At 39.7% G+C, this 19,725-nt stretch overlaps 1 protein-coding gene across 6 annotated transcripts in view; it reads right to left on the reverse strand.

The window, feature by feature from the left end:
• Positions 1 to 11,598: 11,598 nt before the first annotated feature.
• LOC143296314 (synaptosomal-associated protein 25-like) overlaps positions 11,599 to 19,725 on the reverse strand; it is a 41,321-nt gene continuing 33,194 nt past the window's right edge. For 4 of the 6 annotated variants that reach the window (XM_076608178.1, XM_076608179.1, XM_076608176.1 and 1 more), the window contains one exon: positions 11,599 to 11,687. In XM_076608178.1, coding sequence (XP_076464293.1) covers positions 11,619 to 11,687 — 69 coding nt within the window. In that variant the 3' untranslated portion in view covers positions 11,599 to 11,618. Of the gene's footprint in view, positions 11,688 to 14,293; positions 18,135 to 19,725 lie in introns of those variants that run through there. The other 2 variants (XM_076608182.1, XM_076608181.1) reach the window with 1 other exon arrangement.

A 19,725-nucleotide genomic window follows, 5' to 3' on the forward strand; every position in this document is an offset into this window, starting at 1 on the left:
ATCCTTCATGGTCTGAGTCTTCATGGAGTCTGTGGTAAAAAAAAAAAAAAAGCTTGTCTCTGATGGTCTGTACATCCCATGCATAGCACTCTCCTCTGTGTCTGATGGTCTGTACATCCCATGCATAGCACTCTCCTCTGTGTCTGACGGTCTGTACATCCTATGCATAGCACTGCACTGTGTCTCTGATGGTCTGTACATCCCATGCATAGCACTCTCTACTATGTCTGATGGCGAAACATCTGCTCCTTTTGCTGTCACAAATGGTGTCAAGCAAGGCTGCGTCCTGGCTCCAACGCTGTTCAGCCTCATGTTCTCTGCAATGCTTACTGATGCCTTCAGAGATGGCGATGTTGGAATCGGCCTAAAGTACCGAACAGATGGCAAGCTGTTTAACCTCAGAAGGCTTCAAGCAAAAACGAAGGTCATGACAGACATCATCAGAGACTTTTTGTTTGCTGATGATTGTGCCCTCAACGCTGGATCTGAAGCTGACATGCAACTCAGCGTCGACAAGTTTGCCACTGCCAGCAGGAACTTCGGCCTTACCATCAGCACGAGGAAAACTGAAGTTCTCCATCAGCCAGCCCCAGGGAAACCGTACGTTGAGCCCAACATCACAATCAACGGTCAGAGACTCAGTGCGGTGGAGCGGTTCACATACCTTGGCAGCACACTGTCACGAAATGCGACCATCAACGATGAAGTGAACGTCAGGATTGCTAGAGCAAGCGCAACTTTTGGTGGATTCAATGCAAATGTCTGGAACAGAAGAGGCATTAGTCTTGAGACCAAGCTAAAGGTCTACAGAGCAGTAGTTCTCCCCACACTACTGTACGGCTGCGAAACTTGGACAGTGTACCAACGGCATGCCAAGAAGCTGAACCACTTCCACACAACATGCCTCAGGAAGCTACTGAACATCAAGTGGCAAGACAGGACCCCAGACACAGAGGTGCTTGCAAAAGCTACCCTTCCCAGCATCTTCACCATCCTGATGCAGTCCCAGCTTCGCTGGGCTGGACACGTGGCGCGCATGCCAGACCATCGGCTGCCCAAAAGGCTCTTCTATGGCGAGCTGCAACAAGGGAAGAGATCACACGGAGGTCAGAAGAAGCGCTTCAGAGATACTCTGAAAGTCTCTCTGAAAGCGTTTGATATCAACCCTGACTCCTGGGAGGAATCTGCAGTGGACCGTGACAGATGGCGCGCTGCTGTGCAGAAAGGCGCCAGGTTGTGCGATGCCAACAGGACTGCTGCAGCTGTTGAGAAGAGGCAGGCCAGAAAGTCACGGGCAAACAAGCTCCCTGACAATGATATGCCTGTCTTTGTCTGCCCCAACTGTCAGCGAACATTTCGTGCGCAGATTGGACTATTCAGCCATCTGCGCACTCACAGATAGATTCATGAGCATCCTTCCCCCCACCCCACCACCGCCCTCCCCCCATCCCCCATCTGGATGACAACGATGGTCATCATCGATCTCGATGGACACACCACCACCATGTCTGATGGTCTGTACATCCCATGCATAGCACTCTCCACTGTGTCTAATGGTCTTTTTTTTTCTTTTGTATTTTTTCCTGTGTGCAGTTTTATTTGTTTTTCCTATCGAAGTGGATTTTTCTTCAGAATTTTGCCAGGAACAACCCTTTTGTTGCCGTGGGTTCTTTTACGTGCGCTAAGTGCATGCTGCACACGGGACGTCGATCGGTTTATCGTCTCATCCGAATGACTAGCGCCCAGACCACAACTCAAGGGCTAGTGGAGGACTGTCAAACCATACAAATGCTCAACCGCGTCAACAACAAAACTGTCTCACATCTTACACACACACACACACACACACACACACACACAAGACAAAAAACAAAAAAACAAACAAACAAAAACACCAAGACAAAGTTAACTATGTGTCCACGTGGCCCGGTCTTTAGTCAAACATGCTAACAAACCACTTCACCACAGCGGTTATTCGTTCTTTTTTTTCTTCTTTTTTTCTTTTTTCCAATTCCTTCTTCCTTCCGTCCTTTCGTCTGTTTGTTGTTTTCTTCTTCTTTCTTTCGTGTTCTCTTTTTGTCTGTCAATCTTTTTTTCTTTTCTTTCTTTCTCACTTTCTGGTAGTGAACGGCATGCAGCCTTTAGTATCTCCAGGCATGACCAGCGCTACAGACATCAGACGCAGCATGTATGGATCAGCCCTCACGCCTCAAAGAAACAGACCCGACTTGCTGAGGACAAACAACGAATAATAATTATCAGTGCAGGGCATTAATAATTGTATACAAGCAGTTTCTAGGGTGTTTTGAATTGCATGTGTCTTGGTTCCAATCACTGATGGCTGTACATTGGAAAGAGTGTTTTGATTTGCAAGTGTCTTGGCTACGACGGACCAGGCGAAGGAGGAGGAAACCTTTCCCAACGGCTGTGAAGGCGGAAGAGGATGACCAAAGGGAAGGAGGAGCTCTTATCCTTGGCTGGAAGTCCTCCTAGGACACGGAACTCCGAAGAAAAAACCTGCACCTGCCGAGGCCGTACTACACGTGGCAGTATCTCCACCTGTGGGACTGTGAGCATCGGTAGGCGAGAGAGTGGGGAAGGGACTACACAACTCTTCACTAAAAAAAAAAGAAGAAAAAAAATCACCTGTGCTGGTCAGGCAAGAATCGCCCTATTCTCCGACGGGCGCAATAGCCGAGTGGTTAAAGCGTTGGACTTTCAATCTGAGGGTCCCGGGTTCGAATCTCGGTAACGGCGCCAGGTGGGTAAAGGGTCACAGTGGAGATTTTTACGATCTCCCAGGTCAACATATGTGCAGACCTGCTAGTGCCTGAACCCCCTTCGTGTGTATATGCAAGCAGATCAAATACGCACGTTAAAGATCCTGTAATCCATGTCAGTGTACGGTGGGTTATGGAAACAAGAATATACCCAGCATGCACGCCCCCGAAAGCGGAGTATGGCTGCCTACATGGCGGGGTAAAAACGGTCATACACGTAAAAGCCCACTCGTGTGCATACGAGTGAACGTGGGAGTTGCAGCCCACGAACGCAGAAGAAGAAAGAAGAAGAAGACCTATTCTCCCATATGAGGACACACACCGACAGATAAGCCTGCCTGCCTACTCATCCGTCGGTCCGACGGGAGACTCCATCATCATCGTCTTGGCTCCAATCATTAATGGCGGTACATCATAAATCCTTTAATATGATTCATAATGTCTCCAGTCAGACATGTTCTATTATCAGTCCTATGATACTACAGTAATAACATTAGAGGTGTGTATTCAACAGGAGATAACTAATAGAATATTGCAAAGCTAACTGCGGGAAAGAGGCGACATTCCGCCATATTGGACTGCTCTTCTGGTACAGAAACAACATGATGTTTACACAAACAGTATAGTGAGAACAACAGACGATTGATTTATCACAGTGTGTATACTTTTCACGTTATCTTTTCATATAAGCTTTGTAGAAATGCATGTTTCATCATTATACGGGTGTCAGTTGAATGTCTTTCAAGCCACTTTTTACCATGGATATCCAATGTAAAAATAAGACAAGCTTTCGTTTGTTGTCGTCCCTCTTGTTTGTTTGCTTTTTAATTGGTTCAGTATTATTGCTGGTTAAACGGCTGCAACAGCCGAGTGGTTAAAGCGCTTAACTTTCAATCTAAGGGTCCCTGGTTCGAATCTCGTTTACGTCGCTAGTGTGTGAATAGTGGAGATTTTTTCCGATTTCCCAGATCAACATATGTCCAGACCTGTGAGTGCCTGAACCCCCTTTGTGTATATATGCATGCTGAAGATCAAATACGCATGTTAAAGATCCTGTAATCCATGTCAAGAGTTTGGTGGGTTATGGAAACAAGAACACACCCAGCATGCACCCCTCCCACCCACCCCCGACAACGGAATATGGCTGCCTACATGGAGATTGAATCAACAAAACAGTCGTACACGTCAAAATGTAACAAATCTGTATGTGTATATGTTTGCGTGACTGAATCCTGACTGAATGACAAAAGGAAACGAATGATGAGCGCCGATATGGCAGCCGTCAGTCGGCTCTACCCAGGTAGACAACCTGTTGTGCTAATGACTCAGTGTTTGTAAAGCGCTTAGAGCTTTGTCGCTGACTGAGGATTGATGTTATATAAGTATCCATATAATCACCATCCCATTCAACCCAGAAGAGCTTATAACCATGCCATACGGATGTGGGGGAAAAAAATCACTAAAAAGAACTGTTTTTCCTTAAAAAAATATAAATAAAATAAAATTACGTATGGACACATCCAGAAATACTGCAGAAATAAGGCCCTTTTCCTTGCTGTAGGTAAGAACATGAAAACTATTTCAACGAGTTGAATTTGGATGCAAAAGCAATGGGCAGGCACAGGGGTCAATGAGTTGAACATCTATTCATTAATTAATCTATTGTACTATTCATTCATTTCAATCACACAATTTATTTCGGAAATGTACCATACACTTGTTCACTTTGTTATGTCAGAGTCTCCATTCATATCAATCCCTTTGTCTCAGTGTTTGGCTGTCCCTACCTCTTTCCATCCATTGATCCATCTGATATCAAAGTGAAAAAACCTTCTCTTTTTGAGAAACAAAAGGACAAACCAACAAACAAATATGTGCACACAAAACACACACAGACACACACACAGATGGAGGGAGATCGAAACACACTCACTCTCACACACTTTGTTTCTGGAATTTATGCGTTGTGCACAAGTGACCATTCACAAACAACAGACATGACTACACACACCACACATGCTCTCATATATGCACGCACACACACACATTCTGAGTGGAAGTGCCTGTTTAATCTCAAAATGAAGAAAATCAATGAACAAAATTCAATGCAATACTACAGCTCATTATTCCATTCCACTCCAAAATGATGAGGGGGGAGGGGAAATATCTGAGAGAGAGAATACAACAAAACGAAAATGATTGTTGAATTAAAAGTGACCAGCACATTGCACAGAATATCTATCCACTGGCTGACTATGATGGATGGGTGATGATGGTGGGTGAATCATGAGAGACGATGGTCGAAACTTCCACAGCATGATATTCTAGGAGAGAGACCAGACAACAGAAAACACAAGTTTTGCATAAGACCAGCATTTTACAGCCCGGGGACGACACAATCTTTCTCAACTCAAATGTCAGAAACATGTCACTTCTCTCTGGAAATCACACGGAAAAATCGCAACAGCAGTAACAAAACATGTTGAGAAGTCTTGGTTTATTCACCGTTGTAAAAACAACTCCCTCGCATCCAGTTCATCCCTCCACATCTTCCTCCAGTTTACTAGGATTTGAACTGTGTGATTCATGCTTTGCATGGGATACAAAATTACCTCATGATATATGAAATACCTGCTCTAGAGAAATCAAAACAAAATCTGAAAAACAATTTGTTCCCATGATGACTGTTTAAATCACACGAAAAAGGAGAAAAAAAAATTGTGTTATATAAATATGAAATCAATATCAAAAGTATTTGTCCATATTTCCACAAACAAAATCCAATGGCTATCACAACTGGAGAAACACAATGTCTGACCTTTCCAGACAAAACTTAACCATGCCCATCTGGGCAACTTTCCAGAAAGATGCCAGCAGCCAAAACCTTTTCTCTCATCTTTCTAGCTCCTTCCAGACATCCCCCCATCCACACCATTTTCATTTCTCTTCTTTTAAAATATATTCTAAAATAGTAATTGGTGAACGGACTATTGGGGGGGGAAACTGCCAAAGCTAAAAGCAAACTCTTTCAGGAGAACTAAGCGTACAGCTACACAGAAGGTGAGTCAAGACTAAGGGCCAGAAGATCTGGAAAGGTGAAAATGTGCAGAACGGATCCTGTGTAACTGTGACCAACAATAAGAAATACGACAATGACAGGAGTTCAATGGGAACAGTAAGGGCATTTTCAGTAAGTTCATCCGCATGAAAAAAAGAAAAAAGAAAAAACCCATTTCCTTTTTGCCCCCTTTCCTTTGACAGAATAAACCCCATCAAACCAAACAAGTGACCTGGGCTTTTGTCATGCAAAACAAAAATGTCCATTTTCTTTTCCCTCTTCTCTTGAGACAGAATGTACCCTAATAGCAAAGAATCCACTAGGGGTTTCAACAAGCTAGCTTCAGGTCAGTGTCGAGGCAAAAGCAGTGTACTGTGAGTAATGTTAATATGGGAAGATAGGCCGGACGTTAGTTAACTAGACTTCAGGCCAAAAACAGCTAGGTCTGCAAGCTGTTACAATGCTTTGAAGATTCAGCAAAGCTAAAGAATATAACAATGGCACAGGGAAACGTGAGTGGAATGTTTCTCTATGATGTATGTGTTGGTCAGGATTTCCGTATATGATAAATCTCATTTCCATATGGTAAAACTCAAAATGTTAATGACCCATTAAATGTTCAGTTGACTCGCTTCTTTCCTACAAAGAAATGGTAAAAAAATGAAAATGCAAGCAAATGCTGTCTTCAATTCACCCTGAATTATGTGCTCTTGCTGGTAAGTAATTATAATTCTGAGGATCGCACTGCTTCAATCTGTGTGCTGATATCTGAGCACTGCCAGACAAATCTTATTCTTTTCACTTGCTTTTGAGGAAACATCTTTTCTTTCCACTTTGTTCATATTCAAAATAGTCCTCAGGTAAGTTTCGGTTTTTTTCCCTTCCTTTCTTTCAGCTGGCACTTTCATTTAACTGATTCATTTTTAATTGACCTTATCTAATCGCTTCTTTCCTCCCCCCCCCCCCCCCCCACACCCCCCCGGCCCACCTCACTCCCCTAACCCTCTGATTCAAACCTCTTGTGTACTGTGTTTGGCATGAAGAATTACATGATCTGTTAAACCTAACCAGATAAAAACACTCTAGCCGACACCAAACCTCTTAAATTGCTCCACAATGATATAAATATTCACGTGAATAAACATTTCAACTTTATACCTTCTTTAACTCATCCACTAAACTTAACAAGGTCCTGCAAAAAAAAAAAAGAAAAAAAAAAAAGAAAAAAAAAGAGAACATGTGCAAAGAAGAAAAGAATGTAACAATGACACATGTTGAACTGGAACACATCAGGAATGTACAAAATCATCACAATGTTTGTCTGGATGAAAATTTCCCTCACAGAAAAAAAAGTCATGAATATACATGATGTGAAGAATGCATGCATAAGATAATATATTAAAAAAAAAAAAGTAAAAAAAAAAATTAGCCAACCACAGATTCTATGAGATATGAACTGACTACATCATATGTACAGCAAAAATACACGCAAATATGGAAGAAAATAAGATCTCAAAGAAGATACAAAACGGTTGTTAACAACTCAACAGCTATCGTGAAAGACGAAAGAGGAACAAATCAACCAATCAAAATCATTTATAACCGAGAGGGAGAGGATGCAAGAGCAATGGTAAAATTACTAAGGAAGTCTTCAAGGTTAAATTAAATCACTCCATCAGTAGAGAAGAAAGTCTTTCTAGTTTCCACACCAAAAACGCCTCGATCATTGTATTTTCTCATTGCGTATGCTCTAAATTGAATGATTTCTTGCTTTCCAGTTTCTCGAAACACTGACACAAATTTGAACACAAGCAGTTCCTGTCCCTTCTCTGCTGCTGGTGGTGGTGGTGGTGGTGGTGTGTATGTGTGTGTGTGTGTGTGTGTGTGTGTGTGTGTGTCTATATGTGTGCATGCGTTTCTGTGAGTGTATATGTGAAGTGAACCCAACCATAAAACCATACATACTAATCATCTGAGGAAACGTTAACATATTACTCTTAAACTTAAGACAACAAAAATGAAACATCTATTGCATGACTGACACAATAGATGCTTTGTTCGTGGCTTCACAAGAATGAAGAGGAAAGCAGGAATAACTATGCAGAAATGTGTGTGTGTGTGTGTGTGTGTGTGTGTGTGTGTGTGTGTGTGTGCATGCATGCATGCATGTACACGCGTATGCACGTGCACGTGCATTTACGCAAACGTGCATTTGAGCATGCAAGAGTGAAACCCTGTGTGTGTATGTACGTGTGTCAGCACATGCACATAATATATTCACACAACTTGCTGCACTGGTATTACAGAATCTATTTATGTCCAGAGACACACAAAAAAATGTGCACAACTATACAGGCGTTACAAGCAAAAACAGAAATTCTGACATGCCAGGCAAGCAAAAACTTATCTTTAACATCAAACCCTAAAAAAAATAAATAAATAAAATAAACCACAAAACACAAACACGCACACAAAAACCAAAAAAAAAACCAAAAAAACCCCTGCACTCAGAAACATGCAAATACAAAACAAGACCCATAAAAGAAGAAAGGCAGAGAAAAAAAAAAAGTGCTAGTCTGCAGCTTTCACATCTCGTTGTGTAATGTAACGTTTTCTGCTTGTAGATGATCGTAACTATTGTCAGCAATGTTTTAATGTAACGTTTTCTGCTTGTAGACGATCGTAACTATTGTCAGCAATGTTTTAATGTAACGTTTTCTGCTTGTATCTGATCGTAACTATTGTCAGCAATGTTTTAATGTAACGCTTTCTGCTTGCAGATGATCGTAACTATTGTCAGCAATGTTTTAATGTAACGTTTTCTGCTTGTAGATGATCATAACTATTGTCAGCAATGTTACAGAATGAATTAGAGCATTACGCTGTCCCTTATCGTTCATAACTCCTATGCAGTCTGGAATCAGTGAGTGATTAACTAGTTTTATTCTATGTATCATATATTTCATTCACCAACAGCAGAGCATTTTGGAACTATTTCTGGTCATCAAGACAAGAACAAAGGATAAAAACAAAACACACACAAAAAATATTCTGAAACAAAAGGCAACTACCAAAATGGTCTACAGGTATACAAGAGAGAGACATAAATTGTCAATATATAGACATCGTGCACTTTTGTTATCAATTATTCTATCAGTCATCGATTATTCTGCTATCAAATAACACATCTCCATGTTTTTCATATACAGCAATGTCAAAGTCAGCTCTGACAAGAACTTTCTCTAATTAATTGCTCTACCACCTCATAAAAACAGGTATCTTTCTCACAGTTTAAAACCAAATTTACTGTATCTTAATCTTTAAAAAAAAAAAAAAAATGCCTTACAACACTAGAAACATATGCAAGTTAAAAAAAAAAAAATAATTAACACTCACTCACACATGTAATATATATTCAAACAACAATAACTGCAAAAATAAAGGAAACAAAAGACAAGGTTAAAAAAAAAAGAAAAAAAAAAAGGCTTTCCAGATTTGACAAGTGATGTGGATTTTTCTCACTCCACATATAACGTGATAATCAGCACACCTCCCCACTCCCCCCCCCCCCCCCTTCACCCAACTCCCTCTCACCCTCTTCCCAGCACACACTCACTCTCTCTCTCTCTCTCAAACACACACACACACACACACAATTTGCCATATCTAACATCACCATCAGTACATAATGCCACATAAAAAAATTTAAAAGTTAAAAAAAAGAAGAAAAGGAAAAGAAAAAAAAAAAAAAAACCCTGACTGACTGATTTCAATAACAATGTTACATTGAGCAATCTCAGAATAATCAACTCGCCTGAATCATAGCATCACGTATCTCCATTATATGCAAGTTCAGATTCTAAAACACTGACAAAAAATAGGATGACCTTTTAAACAAGCCGCAAAGTAGAGAACAGACTGGGTTGAACGGAAATGATTTGTTTCCACAAATGCATCATTTTTTAAAGACAGCATTCTAAGCACACAGTAAAGTTGAGTTTATTTTAAAAGAAACAACTTCTGCTCAATTTAATATTAAAAAAACAAAAAAACAAAAAAACAACAAAAAAAAAACAAATAAAATTAAAAATCCCAAAGAAAACTAAGGACCTAAACTATACAGCCTAGAATACTTTTCTCACCAGCGCTGACCCCATAATGGAGGGTTGTTTTTTTTTTTAACAAGTGGAAACCTGGTGATTTAGTAATGTCTAGCTTCCACATGTTTGAAACAAAACTTCAAGGAGACCAGAATTCTTACATTTCAATTGTTTTGGGTTTGTTTGTTGTTGTTGGGTTTTTTTGTTTTTTTTTTCCCTTTCCTCTTCCTTTCACTACGGGCCCAAGCACATCTCCAAGCAGGATGGTATAGTTCTATGAATGATAACAAGGTTTCATATAAATATTCTTTTAATGTCACTGACTAGAAATAGCACAGGTTTTGATCTCCCTTTTCCTGCATATATTTCATGCTCCACGTCATCTCTGTCAATTGTGAATTCTTAAGAAAAATTGTGATGCAGTAAAAAAAAAAAAAAATATATTCAAGGAATCTAACTTTCACAGCAAGCACTCCATGGTCATTTTACAAACGGAGTTACTTCCTCCAACTTTGCATTGTTGGACAGTTCTGATTATTACAAAACTGGTATTTGCGAAACCATGTTGTAGAACCATTGATAAATTTCACAGCTACCATACCAGATATAGGAAGATGTCTGGGTTTACTGTAGGGTTTTTTGTTGTTGTTGTTGTTGTTTGATTTTTCAAGAAGGGCACAACTTTTAAAATTTTTTTTGCTGAATTAAAAATGATACGACTGGACACTTCAAATTGAATCAACATATGGAGTAATACTAAGACGGGTGGTAGCATGTGTGCTCTTTTTTTTTCTTTTTTTTTATAGACCCTTCTGACAGTTTTCTGTCCAGCACACCTGTGGACAGAAGGAAAGAACGGCACGCAAACCACTTGCACTGAATGAAGAAGAACCATATCTGTGTGGAAAACATGTATGTACTAATGTAGGTAGGTAGGAAGGTGGGTAGGTAAGGTAGGTGGTGTTTGGTGGTGGTGGTGATATCAGAACAATGAATGAATGCATGCCACGTCCATGTGAGAGTCCTCTGTGTACTCTTGTGTGTCATAACTGAAAATATCACGTCATTATTACATACATTATACACACACACATACATACATATGTGTGTGTGTGTGTGTGTGTGTGTGTGTGTGTGTGTCCTCTGTGTGCTTTTGTGTGTCATAACTGAAAATACCATGTCATTACATACATACATACATATATGTGTATGTATATATACATAAATATATGTGTATCTGTATGTATGTATATATACACAAATATATGTGTATGTGTGTATGCGTATGTGTGTGTGTGTGTGTGTATATATATATATATATATATATATATATATATATATATACACATATAAAAATTTAATTGATATATATATATATAGGGTCTCCCCATTCAACACAGATCCCAGGAAGGAGAGAAGAACAAAGCACAACAAAAAAACACGTTGTGCACACTGCTCCGGTAGTAGTGGCTGGAGTCACCCCTCGCATAAACCTTCCCCCCGCCCTCACCCACCAAAAAAAACACAAAAAAACCCCCACAAAACACCAACAAACCAACAAACAAACCGTTCCCTTCCGCTCGCAGACCAAGCAACTGTCCCACTTGGCCACCACTGCTCTCACCGAAAGGCTCCACAACCCCCCCCACACACCATCCAAGGGCACTCCTGTGTCCTGTCTCACTGGTTCCGAAGGATCTTGTTGGCCCGCTTGTTGGCAACATCCACCCGGTCGTTGAGCGACACGCCCTACAGAGGTCGGAGGTGGAAGGTTGGGGCAGGCCAGGGAGTGGTGGTGGTGGTGGTGGTGGAGGAGGAAGAGGAGGAGCAAGAGGAGGAGAAGGAGGAAAAGAAAACAGGAAAGAAACAAAAAAGAAAAAAAAAAAAGAAAACAAAAAGAATGATACTACATCAAACTCAAAAACAAAGAAGGCAAGCAACAACATAAACATATAAAAACAACCAACAACATTGTAATCCAGCTAAAAACAACAACAACAAACAAAGAAAAAAAACCCAATAATAATGATAATAAAAATAAACTGACCATTATATAAAAAAAAACAAGTTAACTACTGGATATATAATCAAATATATATATCTCTCTCTCTCTATATATATATACACATATATATTATGAAAAATTTATGAATTGTGTGAATGTGTCACTACAATGGTGTGAAAAAGAAAGAATGTAGTATCCCTTGGTTTAAAAAAAAAAAAAAAATTAAAATTAAAGGAAAATAAAAGAAAAAGGATACGAACTTCTTCAGATGAAGGGGAGAGAATGAATCTTTCTTGGTAAGGTAAAAAAAAGAAAAGCACACACCTTTGGAATCATAATAATCAGGGTCCAGGAGAAGAGATAAAACTTCCGTTACTCAGTACTCTAGACTACTACCATCTACTCCCAATGAAGGAGAAAAACAGACATCACAATCTCTAGAGTCTAAGTGACGAAGAAGAAGAAGAAGAAGGAGAAGAAGAAGAAAATACAGAAAACACTGCCACCCTTTTCACTTCCAATTGCAGACTTTTTTGAGTGATGATGACAGTGAACATTTATCTTTTCATGGAATCAATGCTTAGTTCAAAGCTCACTCATACTTGGTGACATCCGTGAGCAGTGCATTTTCTCACCAGACTTCAGTTTCTTTTGGAAGTATCCTTTATCAGATCTTTCCATACTGAAATATCTTTAAATCCCTACAAGTTCAACCACTTCATTTCCCTAACTGTTCAATCGCTTTATTGACAAAGAATTCAACCAACCATGTTTAGCTAACTCACAGAACTAAAAGTCTGATCACTTAATCAACAAAGAATTCAATCAACCATGTTTAGCAAACTCACAGAACTAAAAGTCTGATCACTTAATCAACAAAGAATTCAATCAACCTAGTTATAGCCAACTCATAGAACTAAAAGTCTCATCATTTAATCAACAAAAAAATTCAATCAACCTAGCTTGCCAAACTCGTAGAACTAAACTAACAACCCAGTAAAAGTAATACCAAATGCCCTTGGGGTTTCTTTTCTTTATTTTCATATTATTAGCCTTGCAAAACAACACAGATCTTACTTTGTATTTGCACAGATGGGAGGGGACAGTGTGGGGGGCAAGGGGGTGGGTGGGTGGGAGGGGGAGAGATAAGATAAAGCACGCTCGCAAAAGCATACAGTTTACTTAGGACCATTCAACACAGATGGTTGCTTAAGAGTAGCTGTAAGGGAGAGAGAGGGCATGTTGGAACTGAGGCATGAGGGGTGCTGGGCTGTGAGGTTATAATGAAACAAAGATTTCCTCATGAGAAATATACCGATACGAATCCCTGTGGAAAACAGCAAATGTGCATGTGTACGCATGTGTATGTTTGCAAACAAGTGTGATTTTTTTTTTTTTTTTTTTTTTTTTTTTTTTAAAATTATAATGAATAATCTGTACATAACAACTTATTTTCTGGGGTGTGGGGGGGCGGGTTAGGTAGTAGGATGCATGTTCCTAGGTGTTACCTACTCTTCACATCTCAATGCTGACATGATCAATCTGAGTTGCAATAAACGTTAACATCTTAAAGTGCTACGACCCCCCCCACCCCACCCCACCCCCCCTCCCTCCCCACCCCCTCCCAAAATTCCATTCCAAGCAAACAAGACAGATAAAACACACACAGCAACCACAAACAACTTTTTTTTTTCTTCTTTTTTTTTTTTTTTTTTAAAGCCAGGCAACATTCATAATGCTTCTGAAGTGCTTTGACACGTGTGTGAGAATTATATCAAAATCAACTGGAACTGCCAATTATTCATATATCAATATCATATACAAACTCACCTTATACTCTCTCAAATTAGTTTTATTCATAAAGCAGCATCAAACCAAATGACAGGAGAGATAAGTTCTTGTTGTGTGTGTGTGTGTGTGTGTGTGTGTGTGTGTGTGTGTGTCTGTGTGTGTGTGTGTGTGTGTGTGTGTGTGTGTGTGTGTGCGCGTGTGTGATTTATGTCAAGACTGAGTAAAGACCACTTTTCTTTTCTCACAGAGAACTGCCAACAAAGACAGAACAAGAAAAGTTCCATGCACTGTCAGTATAAAAAATGGTGTTTTTTTTTTGTTTTTTTTCCAAATCATACTTGATTCTTTCTTTTCCTTTGAAAAGGTGGGTGTGGGAGGATAGGGTGGTGGGAATCAACAGCCTTTGTTACGGCACACCAAACTGCACAACGCAGCTCTGACACCCAACAACAAACCATGATGGTAACACTCTCTCTCTCTCTCTATGCCTCACAACTGTAACTGTCCTCCCCTCAAACCCCCCCACCCCCCACACCCCTCACCTCCTTACCTACCTCTTTCTACACCCTTGTTACTGTCTGTCCCCTTTGTTTTTGCTTTATTCACTTCTGTTTCTTAACTCATCCTACCCCGGCGTACCAGTAAACTCGTACCATGATTACCTCCCCTGTGGATCAGGCACAAGTGTTCTCCTACCAACACACTATTCTAATTTCGATCATTCTTGCTTGGTACTGCTGGCATTCGAAACTGAACCCTTTACAGATTCCGGAAGTATGAAAACGAAACTTGGTTTGACCGATTAAATAAACAATTCTCCATAGATCCTTGCTGCTTTTGTGAACCACCCTGTTTTTTGGGGGTTTTTTTTTGGTTTTTCTTCTGCAGCGTTCTCATGCAGTGCTGGTCCAGGGGAGTTGTAAAGGGTATGTGGTTGTGGGCTAGAATGAGTTAAACACCCGATCTCAAAACAGAAAGGTACAGGAACTGGCTGAGTACATTTAACACCTTCACTCAGCTCTCCCCTCTCCCTCCTTGCCACCTCTTCACCTCTGCTGCCCGGACTCACTCACACGCAGCGAGTCAGCCGGCATTGTCAACACACCTGCTCTCACTCACAGTCCACTCACTGTTAGTGCCGCAGTTGTGATCAGTATTTTTTTTTTTTTTTTTTTTTTTTTTTTAATGCTCCCGCTTCCTCCTGCTAAGAAAACGGGCTGTCCTTTTTCGATTCTACTGAACCTCACTGAGAACTTACCATTTGTTAATTATTTGTTCCCCTGGGCTCATTGTTTATTCATTCTTACTGAGACGAGAGGTTTTGTTGTTTTTTTCTTCTAAGTTTATTATTAGCTCATGACAAGCAATGAAAATGTCTGGTGTGGCCATCTCCATAAAAAAAAAACAAAAAAAAAACAACCCAGGACAGCTGGAGAGAAAACCCTCCTAAATGACACTCTGCTTGCTGCACTGACTGCAAAATATGTGCACACACATACACACACAGAACATTCACACCTGCATGTACTTCCACACTTCAAACAAAAAGAAATGAAATGAGTTAGGGCATCCGAAGAGGTTCCCATTGCTTCTCTCCCGTTATCAATGTCCACCCCGTTTTTTTTCAAACAGAACAGGAAGGAGAAAGGGTGGGACAGGGGAAAAAAGATTTCAAAGAAGATTCTCCCCCTTTCCATTTCATTTTCTGAACAAGGGGTAATAATCTTTCTCAGCAGTTATTCCATCATGGTTTCAAGGTTCTGTCCTTTTTATCTCAATAAAGAAATAATAGTAATAACATCCATAGCAGTAACAATAGCAATAACAATAATAATAATGAAAAAAATGCAACTCAACTTTCTAAGCTTTCTTTGACAGGTTACACAATTCTTATGATCCTCGGCCAAGTGACAGACAATTAATTACGGATGCTGGTCAAATCAGAAAATCAGAGGAAACCAAAAAAAGCATGGAGCAACTGCCAGTCATCGATTCAGCTTTTCAACGTCCTCTACTGCTTATGCGCTGGTACCGAGATACATGTATTATCTGACCTGTCTTTGGCTGACGGGTCGTCAGTCACCGTGTTAATGGCCATGATATGATGGTCATTCAATTAACATTTTCTTTTCCTTTCTTTCTACAGGTTTGTTTAATTTTATTTACTTTGCTTTTTTTTTCTTTTTTTTTTTTCTATTCAAATCCATCCCTCTAGCATTTTATTCTGCAACAACTGCCGGCTGGAAATGCCTGTTGTTTATTTCGAACCACCCTAGCCCGCCGCCTTTGAGTAGGGTTTGGTGGGGAATTTCGATCACGCACTGAGCACGGCTTTGTAAACACACACCACTAATGAAGATTCCTGCTAAAAGCGTGATTAACTTTTGAACACTTCAGCCAAATGTGCACACTCCACAATTATCACTCACTATTACGCTGTGCATATACCATATTTTCTTTTAAATTGTGTGGGCATTTTTTAATACTAGGACTTGTTTCTCAGCGACTTAGATGAATGCTTGGATTAAGATTAACTTGATTTCTTTGAAGAATTTCTAGTTTGAAGGAAAAACTGCCAACCACTTTTCGAAAAGATTGACAACAGAAAGATTTAATCACAAGACTAGTTTAAGACCATGAGAAAAGTGACAGTGCACTTAAGTATGTGTGTGTGTGTGTGTGTGTGTGTGTGTGTGTGTGTGTGTATAAACATTTTCCAATCAAGGAAAGAAGAAGATTGCTCATACTATAAAACCTGCTAGTGTTAATGCCCCTCCCCCCACCCCCCTCCCAAAATCTTGTTTGGCATATGTGTGTGAATGTCACGTCATGTGTGCACTGTAGAAGGGTGTATGTGTACCAGCATGTGTCAGTAGGACACACACACAGAGCGTGTATGAGTAGTTCTGTGTGCATGTACACTTGTGCGTACATCATACAATATGTAACTTGTGCATACATTATCTCATTCCTTCACGTTCATCAAGTAACTTCAAAGCCTGCCTCCAATGAAACCAACTATTCTAAACGATAAAGTCAATCAATGCGATGTTATTTATAATGAGCTTTATACACATGTGACAGGGCTGCATACAAACAATACTGAAAGAACAAATGTGATCAAGAATGAAATTCAAGATGGGTGTATTTCTTAACAAATCCTGTTGCCTAAGCTATCACACAAAGCAATATTCCATTAAAATACAAAGAGAATAAAATTCCATCAATAAACACCTCCATACACATAATCTGCTACACTCTTGTCAATAATTAGGTCACCTGATGCTTATTACCCTTATTGCTAAGATCAAATAAGACGCAGAAATGATGCCCGTAAACAAAAACTGGTATCATTTTAAATATCATTACTACTACTTCTGCTACAACTACTGCTGTCATTAACATCAATATTACCATTATCAAACACAGACAAAAATGTAACTGAAAACAGAATACCTGATCAAAGCTTTACATCAGATTAAAATGCCCTATCCCAATGCTAGATCAGATGAAACAATATGTAAGGTAATAATCAATAGGCAGTCAAAAATAGGTTCAAGAAATTTTTTTAAATTTTAAATATATACATCAAATCGAAAAACAAAGCATGCGCCTATGATGGCCCACTACCAAAATCCACAAAATACTGACAACAAAAGTAAGTACAGAACTGGAGAAATGACCGGCAAAACACATTATCCATGCATGCAAACTTTTTTTCTTCCCAGTTGTGCAACCGACAGAATTTTAACGAAAGAAGAAAAAGAACCAAAAAAAATTTTTTTAAAAAGCACACAACTTGTGAAATCAGTGACTATCGCACAGTAAACAGCGTGACGTCCATCAAGTGCCGAACAAAATGCATAACCAGGCAAGAGAATCGAACCCAACTGCACTACAGGAAACTCCACAGCCGATAACAAACCAACCAACCAGCGCTACAAGAAATAAATTCCTAAATAAAAGACGAGACGTCCGTTGAGAAAAACAAAAGCCAGAACTGTGAAAACAAGGCAACAGAAATAAGAAAAGACATTGAGAGAGAGAGACAAGGACCATTCCTAATGCTAGAGCTAATTTCTATAGTGACCAGGGGGAAAAAAAAGAGAGAGAGAGAGAAAAAAAAAAAACAGTCCATCGACTGAGCGTCTCTTGTGAGCACCAAGAACAGTAACTCACAACCTGCGAGTCTGGGCATCTTACAGAGCCAGTTCGGGCCGAAAATGCATGAACTTTTTTTTTTTTTTTTTTTAAAGTCTTTTTTCCACTCCCCAGCTCCGTCCATTCCACCAATACTAGGGCTTTCCCACGCCGCAAACCTCCCCATCAGGAGATTAATTTGTAAGGAGTTTGTTTGCTCTCTTATTGGCTTCTGTAATGCGCGTTTCGTTTGATAAGCCCTGCAAGGATAGAAGAAGTTTAGAGTGACTCACACAGCATGGGGCACACACAGCAAACATGTATTGTTAAGGTACGCACACAGGATATTACCATACGCACGCAGGATATTACCATGAACTATCAGTGCAACATTCTATGTCAATATGGGGGATATATATATATATCACAGTTGGAGAACCGCTAATGCTACTATGTTTCTGCTGTCAAGGTGACTCATAAAAAAAACATATACTACCTCTCCCCACCCCTTTCCCCAACTAATTCTGAACTCTGTCAGTCAACACAGAAGGTTCACACAAATCTGTTGAACACACACAATCAAACTCTGACTGAATTTTTGCCATGCCCTTTTTTTTTTTTCTTTTTTTTTTTATATAAACCTCTCCTTCTTCCACCTGGCTGATGGCTGAAATATTTTCTTTCTTTCTCCAATGTCCTACATTCAACAAACAATAACATCCACAAGACTTTTCTTTTTTCTTTTTTTTTTTTAAACGAAAAGTACATAAACGCTTTAAATCTTTTATACAGAACACACACACACACACACATGTACAGTTCACGTCATCAGGAAATGTCACAAAGAAAGAACAAAACACATATCCTGAAGTCTTTTCCCCTTCCCCCAAGGGAAAGGATTATGAACACCACATGAAGGGATACGACTCCAGAAATACAGTGGAGAGGGACAAGGAAACAGAACCTCTCTCTCTCTATATATATATATATGTGCATATATGTGTGTGTGTGTGTGTGTGTGTGTGTGTGTGTGTGTGTGCCTACATAAGAGTGCGTGTGCATGTGTGAGAGTGCATGTGCACACAAGTGTGTGTGTGTGTGTGAACACATGTATGTGCATGGGAGAATCTGTGGGTGTGTGTGTGTGTGTGTGTGTGTGTGGTGAAGGTGCTTGGCAGATACAACTGTTATGCAAAAAGGACTCCCAATATACTGCCTCAAGCAGCAAGCAGTGTACGCAATACCATTACAATAAGAAAAAAAAAAAGTAAAGAAAAGAACAGAGTCGGTCTGTGTGTGTGTGTGTGTGTGTGTGTGTGTGTGTGCGTGTGTGTGGGTGAAAGTGCTCAGCAGATAATTTTGTCAAGCAAGAAGGACTACCCATACAACCAGTACCAAGCAGTGTACGCAATACCGTTACAATAAAATAAAGGCAAAAAAAAAGAAGTAAAAAAAAAAAGAAACAGCTGGCCCCTGAGAGCAATAAGTTCAAACTGCTGCCCACTGACTGTTTCAACTCCATGGCACTATGCACATGTTTTACTTTCATACTATCAAACAGAAGAAAGCAAATGAGTGGCAGTTGACTTCTGCCATGGCTGGCATTTCAATGTGCTTTGGTTCAATAGCTCTGGTTAGTACACAAAAACAAAATTGATTTTAAAAGTTGAAAAAAAAAATCAAAGCTTGTCTTTCAGTATTCACATGTCTTTTTTGTAGCTATGAGTCATCTCTTTTTCTTTCTTTTTTTTTAAGAATTCACACTTTCAGACTCAATCAGTCAATACTGCAAAGATTCATATGTGGTCAAAACTGGTCCACTCTTCTGAACCTTTTTGCCTCATATCTTTT

The sequence above is a fragment of the Babylonia areolata genome, chromosome 21, assembly GCF_041734735.1.
Source record: "Babylonia areolata isolate BAREFJ2019XMU chromosome 21, ASM4173473v1, whole genome shotgun sequence".
In the NCBI taxonomy this organism is placed as follows: Eukaryota; Metazoa; Mollusca; class Gastropoda; order Neogastropoda; family Buccinidae; genus Babylonia; species Babylonia areolata.